Source organism: Lagopus leucura, unplaced genomic scaffold (genome assembly GCF_019238085.1).
Source record: "Lagopus leucura isolate 7727_CA_CO unplaced genomic scaffold, USGS_WTPT01 Super-Scaffold_760, whole genome shotgun sequence".
In the NCBI taxonomy this organism is placed as follows: Eukaryota; Metazoa; Chordata; class Aves; order Galliformes; family Phasianidae; genus Lagopus; species Lagopus leucura.
Genome location: NW_024962257.1, coordinates 2,751,773 through 2,772,951, shown reverse-complemented (window position 1 = coordinate 2,772,951; position 21,179 = coordinate 2,751,773). Strand labels below are relative to the sequence as shown.

General features: G+C 46.0%; 1 protein-coding gene across 7 annotated transcripts in view; it reads left to right on the top strand.

Annotated features, from left to right (window-relative positions):
* The window catches only part of MAD1L1 (mitotic arrest deficient 1 like 1), a 320,530-nt gene that overhangs the window by 232,408 nt on the left and 66,943 nt on the right, over nucleotides 1-21,179 (top strand). For 6 of the 7 annotated variants that reach the window (XM_042864053.1, XM_042864057.1, XM_042864058.1 and 3 more), the window contains one exon: nucleotides 3,834-4,024. In XM_042864053.1, coding sequence (XP_042719987.1) covers nucleotides 3,834-4,024 — 191 coding nt within the window. Of the gene's footprint in view, nucleotides 1-3,833; nucleotides 4,025-4,184; nucleotides 4,327-21,179 lie in introns of those variants that run through there. The other variant, XM_042864055.1, reaches the window with a different exon arrangement.

Here is a 21,179-nt window from a genome sequence, read left to right as displayed (position 1 = left end):
GTGCAACTTTGCCCATCCCTGGTTTCTGCAGAGCACACCTGCACCTCTCACCCGTTCCTTGTGAGCATAGCGATGTGAAACCTGAGAACTCCAATGAATGCTCTAAACACAGGCATTGGAGTTTTCAAACACTGTCTTTTAAAGGTGTAATTAAACCTAATTCTCCAAATGTTGTGAAAGATCTTAAAGGATTGATATGTTCAGTTTTCTGTTTGTGGGAGATGAAGTGGGTGGAAAGTAATGTTATCATAAGAAATTGCTGTTACTGCACCTTGACCTGTCCTGGAAGGATCTTCCTCTGCTCAGTCACCTTTACAGCTGTGCATGAAGCATTTCTCTGAAATAAGCTGAGTTGCACTCTGTGCGAATTATGACTTTTAAAACAATTTTTCCTGACTGTGCTTAGAACTTTGGCTGGAATTATTGGTATTAGGTAAGGCTTAAGAATGAGCCCAATCACATCTCTGAATTCATGAACGGAGCAAACAGTGAGCTGTACGTAACTTAATGGCAGGGGAGATGTTAGAGAGTTTGTGTCCTCAGGTCAGTCAGTTGTGCAGCTCTGGCTGCTGGGAATCTGCAGTGCAGGGGCAGTCCCTGCATAGAGCCTCAGCAGAGAGGCTGTGGGAAGCCTGTGCCATCTCCAACATCCCCAAAGTGTCTGAAAAGTTTGCCTGGGGCTGGTGGCTGTGATGCAGAGCCTGCAGGAATGCTGTCTCCTGTGGGAGCACAGTGGGAAGCCTTGAAAATGACCTGGGTGTGCCCCAAATGGACTTGTGTTGCTTTGTATCAGCAGTGGGATCCTGTCCCACGCGTCTCATGGCTCAGGCTGCCTTCCTGTCGGATTGCTGTTCTGTGAGTCCTTGCAGCCCAGCCTTGTGGTGGTGTCAGCAATGTCCAAAAAGGGGAAGCAGGGTGTTATTCTCAGTCCTGAGGGCTGCCCTCAGTTTGTTTGGAAGTAGTTGGAAGTAGCCCCTTGCTGATATATTACCCTAGGAGAAAAAAATGTTGCATGAGTTGCTATAGCTGAGCTGTTGATGACTTCAAGTTTAGCTGGGCATAAAGGAAGAGCCATCTTTTCACCATTGTGGCTCAGTAGGCCTTTCACCAGGGGCAGCTACAAATCAAAGCATTCCTACCATCTCCCTGTGCCCACTTCTTTACTTCTGTCCATTCCTAAGCTGCTTGGCTAAGGAAACACTGCTGGGAATTGCTGATGGAGCCACTGGGCAGATGACAGGGCTTCCTCCTGTCCCTGACTGGTGCTGGCACGTTCTGCTACATCTGCATTAGCAATTACGGAGCCTGGTGCCTTGTGCCAGTGGCTGACACGAGGTGTCTCTAGCAGGAAGATAGCATTTCTTCATGCAGATGAATTCCTCCAGCCAGGACAGCTGATGCGGTGAGGCACCAGAACTGCCGCAGGAGCTGGAATGGGAGCCAGGAGGATGTGGGGATGCCAGGGCATGCTGCAGGGAGTGGAGGTGGTGAGCCCTGCAGCTCAATTGGAAAGCTCAGGGCTTCTTGCAGGAAGGACTGATCTGAGAACACATCCTTTTTCACCCTGGGGTGGGTGATAAGGCTGAACCCAGCAGGTGGTGAGGGTGCTTCTGATGGCCATTAGAAGTACCAAAACTGGAAACAAAACAGTGGGAGAGGTGCTGACTGTCTGTGAATAATGTAAGCTGTTTGAGTTAGGGTACCATCCACCCCCAAGGTTATAAAATCAGGAAAAGCAGCCTTCAGGATATGGTACAAAAAGGCAGATTTACTTTTCCGAGGCTGGGCTGCATTTATTAGGAAAAAATATCAGTGTTGGACATCAGATATGTTAAAAGCAGTGCCATCTTTGATCAGTGGTGAAACATTATTTACCATTGCAGCGTGGCCACTGAATTTTAGTTTCACGTATAGGATTTTGTCCTTAACAGTTGCGTCTTCAGAATGCAAAGCTGAATGAAGACTGTGAAAATATTGAGGTCAGAGCCACCAATTAACCTCCTGATTTCAGAGGCTGATTACTCAATTAATCAAGGGACCAGACCCAGCTGAGATGATGGGGAAAAGGTTGTAACAATCCAGGGAAGGGCTGAGTTAATTGCTCACTGATAAATTAGATAGGAATGGGAAGATTGGTGGTCAAGAAAGATGCTTTACATCCCTCAGCAGTTGGTCTGTTCTTGTACAGCAGTGTATTAGTAAATGGACTGGAGTGTGATGTTTCCCAAGACTGGTTTGTACCCGTTGATAAAGTAAGGTAGAGTTTTGGGGGTAAAGGAAGTACTTTCCTTGTACATCTTTATGAGCAGCTCTGGAAGGTGGGGCTGAATTAACCAAAGGCAATTGGATGGCTGGTATTATCTCACCCTGCATGGATGCTCTCACTCAGAAGTAAAGGGACCTGAAGTTCTCTTTAACCATTAAAGAGTTTCTGTCCTTGCCTGGGGATTAAGTTAAATTGGATTAAGGCCAGAGTACTTCTGAGCAGGGCATCCTCAGTGGCATTTAAGGCACTTTAACTTAACATGTTGAATTATCCTTTTGTCCTACCCCAAGAGCCTAAGTAAAGCAGTACAGAAGAGGAGAGGGGAGTTGTTAGTGCTAGTGCTCCTGCAGTTGCTGGAAGCTGAATCGTGGCAGGTGTGTGGGCTCACCATTGCCATTCCTGCATTCCTCCTGCGCTGCACTTGGAAGGTCAATGGAAACATGTTTGGGAAATACCTGAGCAAAAACTTTTCTAGCAAGCTTGGGAAGCAGTCATAGTTCAGCACGGGCTGTATGTGCCCAGCCTAAATCCATGGTTCATGCGCAAGCAGTCGTCTTGCAGTGAAATTCCTGCTTTCCAAGTGCTGGAGCACAAACTAGCTGTCCTGTGGCCCAAGTGTGCTGCAATTGTCTCTCTAATTGCAGGACAGACAAAGCTGTAAACCTCGGAATAACAGGGAGATATCTGAGTAAGAAGTCTGTTTTCTGCTAGGAAGAGGGTTTTTTTTCTAACTCTGGACTGCAGTGTTGATAACACAAGCTGATCTCTAGCGTATATTAAGGTAAAGCCAATCTCTGTAATTAATGGGGGGATAAATCGAGGTTTAATTACTCAGAAGGCACCTTGGGTGAAAGATTCATGGTAATTGTTGTGTATCCTCTTGAAGGATTCACAGTGCTGGCAGCTCCCTTTGTAGCAATAAAATGCAGGGTGAGTGGCAGGCAGTCTCCTAGGACCTCTCTGCTGGGGACTAGACCAGGTAAGGCAGCAAATGGAAAGAGACAGTGATACTCCTCAGGCTCTTTATCACAGGAAAAGCCCCTTCCCGAATCTGAAAGGATTCCTAAGCATCGTGTCAATTGGAGATCAAAGTGCTTACAGTCAGATCAAGCGTGTGTTTGAAGAGATTTCCCTTATAGCCAGATCCCTCCTCATGTGACCATACAGAGGCACATTTGTTATCATTGTTCCGCTTTCTTGCTCCCTGTAACATAGCGCTCTTCTCTTGGGCTCTGTGTAGAAGATGAGATGTGTGCATGTGGGGAAATGGATGCTGTAGCTTTGAATTTTGTAGGATGCTGTTGAAGGGCTGGCCAAGCAAAACAAAAATCCATCCTGCTAAAACGCGTCTCTCTTCCTCATTCCCCAGTTTATTATCTTTTGGTCTTCTGGGGACAGGAAGAGAGGATTCTAGCTTGTCTGTTTCTTTACTCTGCCTGCCTAATTCACTTTTTAAAAATTTAATTAACCTTTTCAATTCACTTAGTTTGGTTAGCACTGTAAATACGGCACAAGGCCTCTACTCCAGTGATGTATAACACAGCACCCTCTCTCTTCCCCTAAATAGAGCTGAAGAAGCAAGTGGAAAGTGCAGAACTAAAAAACCAGCGCCTGAAGGAGATTTTTCAGACCAAGATCCAGGAGTTTCGCAAGGTCTGTTACACTCTCACTGGGTACCAGATCGACATCACCACTGAGAACCAGTATCGACTCACCTCCATTTACGCTGAGCACCAAGGAGACTGCCTGCTCTTTAAGGTAGGTGCGCGCGTCCCGTGCTTCTCCTGCTTCCTTGGGTTCATGGTTTCCAGCATGACATGTTTCTTCTTTCTCAGTGGTTAGACTGGAATATCGTTGCCATGCTGCTGTGTGACAGGTTGTTCCTTAGGAGGAAAGTAAAGATGCTTTCTTCTTTCAGGAAAAAAAACTTCCATAGGTTTCGCGTCTGGTCTCCCCCTTGTATATCAACATAAAAGAGAAGAGGCTGTATATGCATAATACCTAAGGCATCTGGCTTTGCACTTCACCTTTTTATATCATCTGTTACATATTCCATGGCAATAAAACCTTATGCAACCATCTAGATTTCATCTTGACTTCACTGTATGTCCTTACTGTCTTAGCTACCCTCTAGCTTGTCTGCATATCATCTTGTCTTTATGTAAATCGGTGTCCCTTTCGAGGAGCGACTCATCCTGTGTGTCTGAAGTGCCATTTATACAAGCACCTCAGATGAATTGCAATAGCAGTGTCTTCCGTGTGTCTGATACTGTACTGGTCTAGCCAGAGGTCTGAGTTTGAGTTGGACTGAATACCTTAGAGAGCTGAGGTGTGACATTAGAGTTATTGAGTGGTTAAGTTGCATCTTTATTGCTTAGGTTCGTGTATCAATAGGTGAGTGGGAGAACTTCTTATTTCTCAGCTGCAAACACAATTGGCACTTAAGACCATTCCTACTTGCCACTGACTCCCCTCAAGCATATTGTGAGAAGGAGGATGAGGATTTTGGAAACATTCATTATAGAAGTGGAGTGCATAAGCAGGAACTGGAGAAGTTCACTTTCTGCAGACCTACTGCTGTGTGGATTGCTGCAGGATTGTTTCTTGACATAATAGGACAAATATTTTCCTGCTCTGCAGCCTCAGAGCCTCAGAAACGAAACAAACAAACCAGTGAGGATAAGACCGCACCTTGGATCATTAGTAAAACTAGGAAAACATCACTAAAGTGGTTGTATTGCTTGGCCTTATCAGGACTGAAACAGACAGCAGCAGGCAAACTCAGTCTGTGGAGGAGGAGAACTCTTAGTTTTCAGGTACTGTCCTTGAATCTGAGAAGAGCTAGCTGAGGTGGTGCTGTGCTGTTAGCTCTGAGGCCTCCCCAGGCCTGTGTTCACACCTGCTTTGTTACATGCTTAGTGAATGAAACTTGTGCATGTCCCTGGAGGTGTTTATTGGCATGGCAAGACAGAGCATTTAGCAGCTTTTTCTGTGATGTAGAAGAAATGGTGCAGTTGAAGAGAGTTAAGAAAATATAAGGAAATATAGCCCACTGGAACAAGGACTCATTTCTCAGTAATAATCTCCAGTAGGATCAAATTCTTCTTTGTGTCGCTGCAATAGAAATAACCTATGTACAGGACAGTGAATGATCAAGATTCCTCTCTTTAAATGCTGTTGTTGCTTTCTGTTGTTCACTTGACTTTATTCCCAAGTCCATCCAGAGGACAGAGGTAAGGGTTGCAGGGAAAGCAGCAGTGGTTCTGACTTCCTCACAGAATCCAGGCAGGTAGTGTTCATGTATGTACTGAGTCTTGCATTCTGACTGGGTTTCTGGTGATACTGTTTGATTATGCAGCAGAATTGCTAAGCTTGCTGTGGGTGTTAGTGTGCATTTCATTAACCCAAAGAGGTCAAAAAGCAGAGAATGCTATTTGTATTTATTCCATTTGAGCAATTTGTGGAACAAAGTCTATACAATTAAACTGGAGAAGTCCCCCAGCACTTTACAAGCTTCCATCGTTTCTCTGTAAACTTCAGAACATCTTTCAGTAGTGCCGCTGGTGGCATTTAATTTCAGTGAGGATGTAATGGAAGCTACTATAATGCAACCCCTTCAAAGCTAAATGAAGATGAAAGATGTGCTTGGTTTTCCCAAGCAACAAAGTGTGCTGTTGCTGTAGTATAAGGTATGCATCCAGCCAGTTTGCTTTAAATGGAATCACAGCTTCATCGAAAGGGTTAATCACTGTGCCATGCTGAGAATACAAATGGCTGCATCCTAAATGAGCACTGAATTCCAATGAAAGCGTATCAATATTTATTGGCAATCCCTATGGATACAACAGATGAGCTCATCAACTTGAAGGATGTTCCAGTGATTTTTTTCAGACCTTCTGTGTGAGAGCGCGTAGGCAGCAAGGCACATCTCAGATTTCGCAGCTCACTCTCACTTGTTTGCTCTTTTTCATCCTTTTAATTAAAATGCTGTGAAAAGTGACACACAGAATCCTCACCAGCAGTTTAGTTTCTGATTATTTTTATGGGAAGCAATGTGTTATAGTTATTGGGTCACTTGACAGCTTCATCTTCAGTTAGTGCTGTCGGTACATGAGATGTGTTGGGCCATAATACAGACCTGGCATTCCACATGCTGCTTGGTTTGTGAGTCTAGGCCAGGCCACCCATGAGATATCCAAGAACTGCATTGCTCACTCGGTAGCGATCTGTCAGAGGTGTCTTATTAAAACAAACAAGCATTGCTAGGCAACATAAAAATTGGTTTTACCAGCTTGGAATTAAGTAGTGGCAAATCAGGATGTCATTTTTTGGCAGTATCTGTATCAGGCTGTTTACCATTGCCTCTGGGTAGACCCTGAATGAGAGTAAGGAAGTGAGGTCTTTAGAAAAGCAATGACAATTGATTCACACAAAGAAAGTCTTTTGGTAAACAGAAAGACTGGTCAAATTTGAAGAGGAGATGATTTGGAGACACTTGTACAAATGAACAAGCAGCGCAGAGGAAATAAATCATAGGCCTTTTCTTTTTGTGTGTCCAGAGAACACAGTCTGGACCCAAGCATTCAATGTCAATCAATTTAAAACTAGGAGTGGAAGTCTTGAATTTATAGACCCTGTTGCTTCAAGGTACTGCTGAAAGCAAGAGCTCTGCAGGTTTTCTGAAATGGTGATGAGTCTTTACAGACAAATAGTAATGCCTAGGTTTGCATTAAATATTTAGATTTACCTTAAGTAGGATTTGGGAAGTCAAGCCAGCCTCCTCCTGTAGGGGTTAGGAAGAAAATTCCTGTGCTTGCTGGTTATTTTTTGGGCTGTCTGTACACGTAGTTTTGCCACTGCTGCATCTGACAACATTCAGCTTCATCCTCTGGCAGTACTTGGGAATGAAGACTTGAATGAAGAGGAGAGAGCAAGAGTAGTCATCAGAGAGAAGTCTGCTTTAACTTTCACTTGCTTGATATTCACTGTGCTTAACTGTTTCCACCATTGGGGCATGAATGTGGAGTTGGTCACTTCTGTTGATAGGATCCTGGACTGAAAAGGCAATTGATGTGGTGTAACAGCTCTGTGAGATCTGGCAGCGTTCGAAATCTTTCAGGTTACTCTGGGCTCCCAGAAGGTGCTCAGGTTTCTCCCTGGTTCAGGTGTATCTGGGCCTGAGTTGTTCGGTAAGGAAGTAAATCAGATTATTTCCAGTATTGCAGTGGTGGTGTGTGTCTGAGCTTATTAATAGTCCTGGCCAAAAAGCTGCATTTAGGCAGCTCAGCAGCTTATGGTTTGTTGTATTTTCTGTATCCTTAGAGCCTAGTCTTCCACAGAACAGATTTGTCTGTTTCCAGCTCTTGCCCATGTTGTTATTTTCTGCCAGTGTTATCAAATGGAAACACAAACACCAGCGGTAGCTCATTGAAGCATCCCCAAGATGGTGGGCTTCATGCCTTGAAAGAGAATGCCCAAGACATCAGACAGCAAATAAAAATGGAAGCATCATGACAGGGCATGAGAATGTTGCCAGCCTCGGGGTTGTCACTTCTGCCAAATAAAAACCTTTATTGGTGTCCAGTTGGATTGATAATATGGTAATAAAATGAACAGCTTTTTAGCAGCCTGTTAAACTAACAGCCACTGCACACACAGTCTTTGCACACCTGCTGTAGGAGTTCTTCAAGGCAACCTGAAAAGTGAATGTTGATTTTGATGTGGTTCACAGCGTATTAAAGAGGCAGAACTTAGAAGGGGATAAAGGCTGTGCTGGTTTGGGGATTCTCTGATGGAAGAGGGGTGTGGTGGAAGGGCAGATACAAGCTGTTAGCAATTGGTGTGGAATGTGAAAGACAGAAGGCAGTTCATGAGGATACATAGAAGGGCGGTCTTCCAATGCAGCCTTGAAGGTCTGGGAGTACCTCAGCCACTGATTGCTGGCAGGTGGGAGTTGGTATGTAGTGACAGACTGCCTCAGCCTTGTTCCTCTTTGCTTCATTTCCACCCTCCTTTCCCTGAACATCTGTCTTGGTGGCTAATTGGAGGCAGGATGGTGGGTGAGATGGCCTTACAGCTGGTCTTATCATTAAGAACAACTGGGGCTGAATAGAAACCTGAGGTGGGTAGAAAGGTAAATTGTGACAAGGTGTGCAAAATGTGGGAGGGCACTTGTGTGAGCAAAAAGTGATGGTTTAATTGTCTGCCCTTAAGGAGGGAAACAAGGATGGATAGAATGAGAACCTGGAGGCTATTTTCGAAGTACAAAATAGTGCTGACAAAGTGCTAGCTGGAAGGAGTCAAAACTGAGGTGGTTAAGCATGCAGGGGATGCCCTGTGCCCTGAGGCTGCTAAGATGTTGGTGCAGCCTTAGCATCATGTTTGCCACAATGCCCCACTAACAATTTATGTCTCAAAATTAGCAGGAAGGTTAGTACAGGGATTGCTTTGACTTGCCTGAGTAGTTCTGTTTGGAGCAGAGGCTGACAGCACTGCTGGGAGCTCTGGATCTGGTCCTCGTGCTTGGCATCCCTGCAGTTGCCATTAATTCCTCCTTGAGCCCAGCTAAGTATCCTTGGGAAGCATGTTCTAGCTGTTTGTTTCTTTTTGCATCTCTGTCTACTCAGATATCCTCTCTTCCTCCTCAGTCCTGATGAGTATTGAGAGGAGAAAGAAATCATAATTTTGACAGAGTGTTTTTCTTCCAGCAACTGTCTTGCACTCCTGCACACTATCAGAAATAACAATGGGGCTCATTGGTGGAGCAGGCCAGGCAGCAAGAGGTTGATTGGAGATTGCAGGCCTCTGCTAGCCCCTCATTCTTGTTAATTACAAGTTATTTTATTTTTATATTTTGTTTACTTTTTGCCCATGTGGTTGCTGGAGATGCTGGTTGTGCCTGTGTGATGGTGATACCTTGCAGGGATTCCTGCAGGTTCAGCTCTAATCAGCATCTCTAAAAGCAGAGCTGTCCTGCAATCTGTAGTGTTTCAGGATCAAATCCTGCATTTAAACTTCCTACATTTCATTTTCGTCCAGATGTTTTAGTGACCTATTTCATGTTAGGACCTGGCTTCAATTCTTGTTTCTGTCTTCATTTTATTCTGCTCTTTTTCATGTTTTTTTTTCCCCCCTCTTGACATGGTTTCACTTCTATATGTTCTTCCCTAAACAACTGCCTACCCTTTAGGGCAGGGTATCTTTTTTCCTTTTAATGAAACCAGTCACCTCAAGGGTAGTGGAACTTGGGAAGATCTGACAAAGCCGTCTTTCTAATGCAGAATTTCTGAGTGCAAAGATGTTGCTTTGAGACTTCTGGAGGCTGTGCTGAAACCTTGATCTAGCTGAGAAAAGTTAATGTTCTTCTTCTGCTTCCCATCAGTGCAATGGGGAGAATGCTTCTGCCAGTGTCACCAGACTGTACTCAGGGAAACACACTGTGCTAGCGGGAACCAGAGAGCAGCTTTGAGCTGGGGAATTCACCCCCTATTACCTGCCCATCTGGCACAGGAGCTGTTCTGCTTGCTGGCTCCACTTGCTCCCCTTCTCTGCCATGTCTGCCTGGTGGGGTGGATCCAGCCATGCACGTAATTAATGCTGATGATGCTGGAGCATTATTCCAGTGGCTAAATCATGCAGGAGGCTGGTATGTGTGAGCTGCTCAGAAGGCTCACAGATTTGTGTCCTTGGTGGGTGCAGTAGGTAAATGAAATATTTGGCTTGTCTCCTCTTGAAATGGCCAATATGTTAGGTTGTGAAGCAAATGCAAAACCCCTTGCTTCAAAAAGCAAGGCTTATTTTCAGGCAGGAAATGTGAAGTTGCTCACAGATACTGCCTGAGAGTCCATCAGTCTGCTGGTAGTTCTGCTGATGCTCTCACCTTGGTGCCAGCTCACGGCAGACACTGGCCAGCCCTGCTGAAGGCCCCCGGCTTGTCTCCAGAGCTTCTGCAATATGAAATAACCAAACTACCGGAGTGCTGGTGGTTTTTGTTGTTGGTTTTGTTCTTAAAGAAAACACCTTGTGATTCACCTCTTCCTCATCCCATTTTTCTTCATTAAAGTACATCTTGCTTAATGAAACAGGAGAGGCAGCCCATGCTTTCTAGGGCAAGTTGCACACACAACAAGGAGCACAGGTCACTGGGGAGAAGTAGATTAAACTTCAGCATCCAGGCTGGTGTAGCAGCACACCCAGCAGGAGGCAATGGGGCAGGATGAGTGCATGGAGCAGGTCCTGCAAAGCTGTGTGCCCCTGTCCAGGCAGCTGCTGTTTGTGCCCTGATGGCACCATCCTTGTGCCTGAAACAACCCTGCTGTCAGCAGGAAGCGGGGCAGACCCTGGCTGACTCGCATGGTATAACAACCATCTCTGTTTCCACTTCCCATCCTTGTTCCCAGTGTCTGGGTGATGCAGTTAGCTTGAAGAAGAGCTGCTCCTGTCGCTGTGCCTGGGGCCCTGTGGGAGGTCTCAGGAGAGGAGGATGCTGCATCCTCCTGCTGCTGTGTTTGAACAGCTTACACAGGCCATGTGAACTGGCAGTGCTGTGTTTATGCATTATGAGATAAAGGCAGAGTTAAACAGTGGATAAAACAGGGGGGCTTAGCAAAACCCTGCTGGATTCTTATTCCCATCTCTACCACTGAACAGCCATGTGGCTTTGCTTGTGGTTGCTCAACCTTCTGCTTTCCTTCGTCACCTGGGCTCAGGGCATTGCTGTCCATCAGCTTCCACATGGCTGTGAGGAGCAATTTAACTTGTTCTGCAGGGAGAAGGCTGCACGTGAACACGGGGGATGAAAGCCAGTGCAGCAGGCTTCTGTTAGCCGTGTACAGCAAGGTGTCCCTTGAGCACACGGCAGCCTGGAGAGGGGCAGGACAGCCAACCTATGGGCACCTGCCTCCTCCTCCAGGCAGAAATCTCCCCTGTTGAGTTATTTCATTAGTTTTTTTGACTCTCTGGTAGTTTCAAAAGATGTTCTTCTTAGAGGCTGTGTGATCAGCACTCTTGAAGGAAAAGGCGATGCCTACAAGCCCAGGAGGCTGGGGAATACAAAGGCCTCGCTGCCGACACATGAAATGGGTGTTCTGCAAAGCTGCTTTTGATGCGTGCTTGTTGCTTTCCCTGACTGCTCTGTTGTGGATTTGCAGAACACGCAGAGCCGTGTCAGCAAACCATAACCCTGTTGTTTGCTTGCATATGACGACGTTCAAAGCTGCAAATGAAAAGGAGCAGAAATTGCTGGAGGTTTGATGCCTTTTGTGGGGTGGAAAGTCTTTGAGTTTCTGGGCGCTCGACATGTCTGCCATCTTCTCTAGCTGCTGTGCAGTCTGCTTGAGCCTTATTTTCCAGGGAAAGGTTTGTGAGACTTCTAAGAAAAGCTGGCGGCACCCAGCAGGGCACCCACCTGCCTTGGGTGTCCTCTTGCTTTAGAAGTTACAACTTCAATCCATGCCTGACCAGGACAAAAGATTTTTGAATCTGGAGAAAATATAGTTAAGAGAGGGAAGAGAGTGTTTGTCTGTATAAAAGCCTGCTTGTATGATGAACAGCAAAAGATTCCTATGGGCGTCGTGGTCTTGGGATCATCTGTTATCTGGAGCTGAAGGCTGGATCGGAGCTCATAGAAAGGGAATGGGTACATATGTGTATTTAAATGATTGTGCTGTGCCCTTATGCTTAGGATGTTAAAGTTAAAAGGCTTCATCCTAAATTTCATTTGGGTCATGCAACTGTTGGCTGTTTCTCAGAAGGCCTGGCATGCGAGTGGGCAGGGATGTAGTGGGAAAGTGCTGGGGAGCAGAGTCATGGTCACAGATCCCCTTTGGCAGCCAAAGGGCCACCATGGGGGTAACACTGCACCTTACAGCTCTGTGTTCCTCTGTAGTCCTTGCATTGCTTCTGTGCCTTGGAGTCTGAATGCTCGATTACTGCGTGGCTTTTAACCATGCAGTTAGTGTGAGCCATTCAGTAACACTTTCTCTCCAACTGTCTTGCCGGTTTGGGAACCCACATTTCAGAGATTGCTCTTGTGGGGTGCCAGTCTCTCTTGTATTCGTATGTTCCCTGAAACCTTTAACTAAGCAAAGGTCTGCCACGTTTTCCTTTTGAGAAACCACTTTTAGGAAAGCAGAAATCACTTCTGTGTGAGCATCTTCTGCTTTGCAAGGCCTCCCACCTCCATTTGGAACAGTTGCTGCTGGAGAGGGACGGAGGCACAGCAAGCATTCAGTTGTAGCGTTTCTTCAGATTTGATGCACTTCAGGGCATCCTGTGGTCTCAAGCACAAGATCTGAAGCAGGCTCTCCAGATCATAGCATGTCCTATTGGTGTTGCAGTATGATTTTATTAATTCTGGAGTCCTTGCCATGGTGTGCTATCTGTGGTGTGATGACAGATGACTGATGGCAGAAGTAAACTGAAAATCCTTCCGGGGAGCTTTGTTCCAGCAGCAAGCTGCTGTGGTTCTGGTGGAGTCCTCTGCCGTGTTACAGAGCAACGATCTTCCCTGCTCACCTACTGTATGCCTGAATAATTAATACTTCACACAGACACAGGTTAAAGCCAGCATTTAGTAATGTGCCAACTGCCTTTATTTCATGTGTGTGGAAATGGTGAGAAAGTTCATCTGTTCTCGTGTTTGTTTCAGACAAACAAGTACATCGTCATCCCAACTCCATGCCCAGAAGATGTTCATCCTTACCCGTGTGGCTATTAGCACTGAGATGGGTGACTGAGTACTGTTTTAGGGCTTTGGATTTAACATATGCTGTTGCGTGGGAATATCTTTTGAGGAGGAAATACAGACAGGTATTTTATGTCAGGTCTGTCTGAGAAGAATTTGCAGCACAATCGCATATCTGCTTCCTCCTCTGTAGGGGAATCTGAGAGCTGAGGATGACCTCCAGCTTTGTTAGCTTCCAGGATTGCCTTTTGATGGCATCTCTGGTGCCTGGAAGAAGATACAGGCCTGTCTGCCTGTATCTTGGAGGAAATATATCAAACCAAAGCATGTAAATTGTAATTTGGTCCTAATCTGTATTCAGTTTCAGCAAAAGCGGGTGGCTGATAACAGCAGATCTATCCAAGCCACGTTCTGGGGAGCTGGCATAAATTTCAGCCTTAAACTGAAGGGTTTGTCTGTCTTAATGGAAGGCTCTGGAGAGCATTTAATGCGATGGCTGTCACTTTGCATTTCAGAATGTATCTGTCTGACAAGGGACTGTCTGTAGATGATTTTTGTATGAGGCAGATAGAAGAGATGCTGGCAGCGTGAGGTGTTGGTTGTCGTTGTGTCAGTGGTGCAATGACTGGTTCTTATGCTGCATGCGGTGGAGCTGTGATGGAGCTGCAGCAGTGAGGAGCAGTCTGTTGGTGGTTTGGTGGTCCTTGTGTAGAGAGAAAGGGCCCAGCTGGCTGTTGCACTTGTGCCCAGGGGTTCCAGATGTGTATAAGTAGCTGTGCCTCGCTGTGCCTTTCTCTGGCAGGCAAGATCTCACTGCCTTGTCTTGGGAAAGTGCAGGAGATGTCCTTGGCTTTTTTGGCAGAGTCACACTGCAGCCCGAAGTTGTTTCTCTTCATACAATTCCATTAGAGTGATGACAGGTTCAAGTTGGAACAGAAAAAGACCTGATGAAAGGACCGGTCTGTAAGTGGGGAAGATAGACAAAGTGAAAGCAGTAACTAGTAAGGTAATAGGCAGTGATGGATCTATAATCTCTGAGTCTGCTGTGAGCACTAAGTTCCTAAATAGTGTCCTTTCAGCCCTAACCTATTTATTTGCAAAGTGCTAAATTTAATTTTCCTTAGTCTGCAGGAAGGCAGCATCCCAGGAATAAACCCTTAGCCCAGCCAAGAAGCTATGCCAAACTGCTTGTTCCAGCATTTCCATTTCCTCTTCCCTTTGCACAGAGCATCAGGCCTGTGCACCCCAGCACATCAGCTCTCAGGTGGTGTGGCAGGTCTCCTGCTGAGAGCCTTTTGGAAGGGGAGATTGAAGAGCCCCCAGCACTGGGCTCAAGGAGTAGCACCTGGGCTGGATAAGGGTAAAATGAAGTAACCTATCTAGGGGGGGGGGGGGGGAAGCTGGCACCTGAAACTGTGTGAAGGAGATGATATTGCCTGTAGTGATGCTCCGTCCTGTAGAGAATAATGGTGCTAAGGGCTGTCAGCTCAGAATAGATTCAGTAGTTGAACAGCACAAAAAGCTCAGTTATTCTGAAGCCTCCACAAGGCCACTTCTTGTGGAAGAAAAGCAGTGAGTTTTCCAACACAGGCATTGTGCATGTTAGCCCTGCAAAGTTTCAGTAAACATGGAAATAAGTTTGTGTGTTGCTTTGCATTCCTGGCAGCACTGAGCTCAAAAATTCCTCAAATTCGTGATTTAGGAGAGTTTTTAGAAATGTTGCTTTAATAAAGTTTCGGGTGTCTGAATGCAGGAGCTGCCTGTGAGTAAGCACTGGGTGTTCCCATCATTGTCACAACCCCAGTGCAGCACAGTGCAGGCTCCATTTGTACCATTGCTTAAGGGAAGCCAGTTCTGTTTCAGAGCTTTGCTATTTTCCTGCCTCCAGAGGATTTCAGCAGAGTTCCTCACAGTGCTACTATCTCCCTTGGTCCCTTTTCATCCCTACAAAGGCAGCACAGTGCTGGCGAGCATGGAGAACATCCCACTGGGGCTCCCTGTGTTCCCTGCCTGCTGCCGTTGTGTCCATGGAGAGATGTACTGCCCAGAGATGGATGGGTTTGCTCTGCTCTGCTTTGAGGCTCAGTTGGATTTTCACTCAGGTTTAACACTTGCGAGGTGCCATGGAAAAGGCAATCTTGTTGTTTTTTGTTTTTTGTTTTTTTTTTTTTTGCTGTTTGTTCTATTTTTGCTGCTTTTTTTTTTTTTTTTTTTAGCATCTTAGGAACAAAATCGGTTTCTGCAAGTTTATATTCAGCCCTTCCTCCTTCTCCTATCTAAATGTGGAAAAGTGTTCTGAGCTCCTCAGCTCCCTGTGTTGCTCTCTGCTCTCTCACGTTTGTTTTAAAATAAACAAAAACAGCAGTGCCAAGAACTGAGGGTAGCAGATTCCGCAGGCGTTTGGCTGCTCTGGTGCGGAGCTGCTGGGAAGGGGATGTGCAGCCCAGGGAGGGGACCTTGCTGGCCTATAATAGATGAGCAGTGTGGGGTCTTGGCTGTTCTGTAACTGGGAGAAGCGGCTCCTGCAGGGGTCAGTGCTATGTATGGGCACCTTTCTGTGCCAGCTGCAGGTTCTCTGGTAGGCATGTGAGCAGCTGATTAAACCAAACACGGAGGTGAGAGGCTGCCTTTCTCCGAGAGCTGTCCTCTGCTATTCTTTCATTTGAAAGCTCAGTGCCATAGAAGATTTCGTTAGCCACTCTGCACGTCTCTGCCTGCAGTCAGCTTGCTGCTCAGTGAGTGTTTATTAATGTTTGCATTCATTCTGGGATTTTCCCTCACCCAGGGCGTTGTGTAAAAAGCCATGAGTCCTTCAGGCCAGGAAGAACCTGGGGTTTGCTCTCTGCATTGTATCAAGCGTTGATGTGGCATTAAACTGAAGTGGCTTCTCCACAAAAAGCAGAACTAGATTCGCTTAAAAATGCATTTCTCTACCAGATCATTCCCCTTTGAGCTCGGTCTGCGGGGAGCCCTGTTGTGCAGGGAGGAAGCGGGCAGCAAACCAACGGCCCTCTGACTGCGCAGGGGCATCTCCAGCTTGCCGGAGCTGCTTCCATCACTCAGGGACTGAAATTTTAATCATTGAATTAATTTTTCAGAGACCAAAGTGCAAATCTGTACCCTCGGTGGCATTAATAATGAATGCGGGGAAGAGAGACATTAGAAGGAGAAAGAAGGGCTCGGAAATTGGGGTTTGGGGAATCAATTTTTTTTTGATTGTTGTTTTGAAGAGATGATGTATGTGTTGGATGTCCTCCACTCTGGGCCTTTCTGCTCATTTCATCGTGTTCCATCCAACAGAATCCACTGTATTTCTGTCTCATTGAATCCATCCCCCCTGCCCCCCACCAATACTGCTTCCCATTGTGTGGGTTTTCTTTCCCCTTTCCAGGGCAAATGGCAATGCTGTGCACACACAGCCACCCCACTCCTGATCTGTGGGATTGGTGCAAGCTGTCCTGCTGTCTATGAGGCCATAGGATGGGAGAGGACAAGATGTGGACCACAGCCATTGTGCCAGAGCTTAATGCTGTGCTCTGGGCTCCTTCCTGCCTCTCTGAGTGCACAGATATATTTTTTTCTAATTAAAAGTATTATGTAGCAGAAGATTAATTAGAAATGAAAGTGATTTTTTTTTTATCCCTTTGCTTTGTGGCAGTGGAAAAGGCCTATGCCAGGCAACTGCCTGAAGGAGCTGGAGCTTCTCCCGTTAATAGATTCCAGGCAGTTCACCTCTGGACAGCTCTTATAAATAATGGAGGCTTGCACAGATTTCCCCAGGTCTGAGGCAGTGCAGGTGGTCTTCATTCCAACCAACCAAAATAAATCCAGAGGCTGCAGGTCGTTCCCATTCACTCTGCCCTCCTCTGTGCGTGGATCAGGGGAGGAGCACCTATGGCCGTGGGTTTGTACCACTTTACCTTGCACCACACAGCCTCCCGGTGCTGACCCTGCTCCGTCACTCAGTGTGGGCTTGGCTGCATCAGCAGGAGCTCTCCTTGGGGTTAGGTGGGCTGCCATTCACGCAGCCTCTGGAATTATTGCCAAGACTCAGGCTCATGTGTGTGTGCAATCGCGGGATGTTTCCATGGCGTTTGCGCTCACCCTGAGTCCTGCAGTAAGAGGATGACTCTTGGCATCGTTCTATTAATCTGCAGAAATGAGGATTTGGTTCAATGGGTGCTCCACGGAGACCGTCCTAGAGGAGAAGTCCTCTCCCAGAATGAAAGCTATTCTTGACTTAAAAGCACCCAGGAGTGTTTATACAGTGTGGGGACTTAAAAGCAGCCCTGATGCAGGGATGGATTTCAGCCTGGAGGAGGCTGACATAGCCTGAGGGTTTCTTTCCATGTTGTACTGCTTGCCCCGTTTATTTCCTTCCCATTAAAACCGAAGTGTTGACTGCAGGAAGATGAAGGTGAAGGTCTCCAGCTGCAGAGAGCTCCTGTGGTCATCAGCCACCTGGTCCAGAGAGAGGCTGGGGACTGCTCCAAGAGCCTTTTCTGTGCCTCTAAATACAGCAGCTAATGACACCTTCCGCTCAGCGGGAAGAAAACAGAATTACTAAACTTGCAATTTGGCACAGTGGGAGTGTGAGTTTGTCCTGCCAGTTTCTTGTTGCTATATATTTCCAAGATTTTTTTTTTTTTTTTTTTTTTTGCTCTTCCAAGCAGGTAGAATTCAGATCGGGGTTCATTTTAAGGACTCGAATTATACATGTGGGAAACGTGGCCTGAAACGGAAAAAATTAATGGCTGCTTATAAGTCCTATGGCATAAAGAAGAGAGTGTGCAGGTTCTCTGGGAACTGCCACATGCCTTGGACTTATGAGTAATGTGTAGCGACGTCCCACTAGGAGCCGTGTGCCCTGTAAAATGTTGAAGGAGATGTATATATTTCCATATAATTTTAATCATTTTGACTTACGGTTTAACTTTGTACTTGGTAGGCTGCATAGAGGCTCCAGGAGAATATTATTTCAAATGGCTTTGGGGGCAAAAGAAAGGAGGTGACTGAAGGGAAGGTTAGAAACAGCTGATCACTTCCAGTTGAGCAAGTTTTACGCTCGTGTGCTATGATAATTGAAGGTTTGCTGTTAAATGCTACAGATCTGTGCTGGAGAAGAAAATAGTCCCCAGCCAGAGATTGCTGCTGTCTTTTACTGCCAGTGTGAGGAAGGAGAACGTCTGTAAAGCAAGAGGTGTCATTTGTAAGGAAAGGTGAGGAGCAACAAGACCGGGCTGTTTTTGGGATGGGGTGTATTTTCTACATCTGTGCATACAGCGCATCTCCAAAGGTCACGGAGGCCCATCCTGAAGATGCTAAAGATGTTTGGAGTCAGATGCTTTTCTGCAGTGATGCCTTTAAGGGACCTGTTGAGCACTGCGTGTCCAGAGACTGTTATGGCACTGTAGGGTCAAACCTGTATAGATATATTTTGTGGAGGTCGAACTATCTGCCTTTCCAGTTTTTCTTCTACATCTCTCTGTGTCGTTGCCCAAAATCTGTGTTCCAGCTCCCATCACCAATTTAAACCAGTGAGATACGTGCAAGCCTAATTTCTGCACCCAGTGCCAAAGTGCTCAGAGCAAGTAGATGGATTGTTTCTGGAGCTGTGACTTGCTTTAATGTTCTTATCAACTATTTTCCAGTCAAAAGAGGTCAGAACTCACCCTCCTGGGTGGGGACTTCTTGAGCACAGTACTTATTATTAGGGCAGCACTGTATCTTGTAATTAGAGATGTAATTTCCATCTCTGTGGAGAGCCAGCCTATTGCCTGGGTACCATTTAAGAGTTCCATGAGATGAATTAAGCAAGGATGGATTGAGCAATACAATGAATTTCCACGGAGATCGCTTGCCTGAAGTCCTGCAGGAGTTTCAGACTGGATGAAAAGTAAATACTTTTCCTCATCTTCCTTCCCTTTCTCCTTCATGGTCAGCAATAACAATTGCATTGTTTGGGGGTGTTGTGCAGTGTGAGGACTCGAGGTCTGATTGTTTGAGAAGAAATCTCATTCCCTGGTAAAGCAGCTGAGAGAATCTCTCGTTTCTTTTCCTGTCTGACACTGAAGTATAAAGATTTTTGCTTGTGAAGGACCTGTCTCAGAAACTGGTCGTTGCAGTACATCTGAAGCATCAGATTTTGGCAAGCTTCAAAGTATGATGTAAGAGATTCTTACTTAATTTAGCACTTTGTTAACTTCACTTTCCCCCTCCCCCTTACCTACATGGATGGTAGTAGTGCTTATGATGTTCCACAGGGAGTTCAGTGCTTTATGTGCTTTGTATAAAATCATTTACGTAAGTGGGCATAAATCAGTCAAACATGGGGGGGAAAAAAGGGAAAGCAATCAACTGTGGACTTGAAAGAAGGAATAGGTGAAAGACCAAAAGAGAAGAAGGACAGAGATGATGAATGGAGAAGAAAAATAGAAACAAAGCTGCCGTGCAAAAAAGGAAGGAGAAAAGAGGGAAAGAACAGAAGTAAGAGAGGAAAAGCAAAGGAAGACCAGAGGTTTAACTTAATACAATGCGTTCTTCTCTGTAATTATATTCATTTGATGTAAATTCGTGCCAGCCACTCTACAGCAGTGTTAATGAGCTGGAGGAAGCAAGAGCTGACACCCACAGTGGAGCAGAAGATCGGGTCGGATGGAATCGCTGCTTCTCTCAGTAGGCATGAGATATATTTAGCATCAGAGCACACTTCTGTCATGCGCCCTTCGTCTTACACTGAGCCTTTTGAATGAAGATCTCAAAGAACGTCGTTACTTGGGAGGCGATATTTCCCAAATTCTGACAGTCTCAGTTTCTGGGATCAGCAGTTGCCAGTTGTTACTGCATTCATTGCTGCGTTCATGTTTTCATAGCCCAGTTGTCACCAAGGGGGCTGGCTCAGGGCTCTGCTGAGCTGAGCTGAGCTGAGCAGTCCTGCTACCTTCATTGAATTCCTGGTCTACAGCTTTCTGTGGAAGGTGCTTTGCTACTACCAGGCGTGAGGCTTGCGCATTCCATCTCAGCAGAAGGAAACTAATTCACTTGACAAGTGGAGCACATTACCTCTGCGGGTTTGCATTTGCCTTCCTTGTGTTCACACATCACCCTCCAGACAGATGATGGTCTCGTTGCCCTCGTGCCACCTCAGTCCTGTTAATAATGTCGCTCTAATGGTGCACAAAGTGCTGAGGAGCTGTGGACTGCATTTGTGATTTCTCATCACAGGGCAGGTTCCATTCCTTCATCCTTAAAAAACACTGTAGGCTTTACTGGAAAAAGAGGAAGGGAAAAATCCCGGTATTCCCAGAGATTACAGGAAATGTATGTTCCGTGCATGTGGCTGAAAGGAGTGGAAAGCTTGTGTGTTCTTGGGCTGCTTTATTATCAATAGATAGGAGGAAACACGCACTGGGCTGATGCACACCAGCTCCTGGAAGGAGTTTGGAGTCTTGTAGATTATCCACTGAGTCAGTGACTGGGTGAATGGTAGAGGTTTAATTTAAAGAATGCTTTCTCTGCCCTCAGCACGTCTGTCCAACTCGCATCTCTGTTCCCTGATTGCAGTCTAATCTCACTCATTACTCCGTGGCTGTAACCTCCTCCCCCCTTTCAGTGGTGGAGAACAGGTAGCTGATTTGTATCTGGAATTAAGGCTGTGACCCCCTCTGCTTCCCTCTGTGCTCAGTAGATGCTGGAGGAGCACACAAAGGCTTTCTACTGACTGTTAGAGTAGAAAAATTTCTGGCCCCAAATTCTTTGCTGAGATGTTCCATGGTTTATTTTCCTCTGTGCAGCAATGGTTTTCAGAGAGCGGAGGATTGATTGCTCTGGAGCTTATTGGAGCTGCCTGCCTTTAAGGGAGCCTGAGATATTGTAGGTGTCAGATAGGAGATGGCTGGTCACAGTTCCCATTAGGGGACCTGGTTGTCCTCGGTGGCTTTCACCTGCCTTTGGGAAGTGACAGTCATAACTGGGAGCTATGGGACACGCTGCTGTTGCCCTCACTGGTCTAACTGCTAAGCGTTGTTAGGGAAGGCAGAATTGTAGGTTTCTTTTTGGTAAGCAGGATGGGAGTATTTTCCCAGCTGAATAAAACTGCAAGTTTGGGGCACCATTGACCCATTTATTCTCACAATTGTACAACAGCTTTGTAGGTGGTAATGACTTCTGTCAGATTCTTTTATTTTATTTGTCGCTTTGAACTATCAGCTTATAGAAGAACCACAGGCT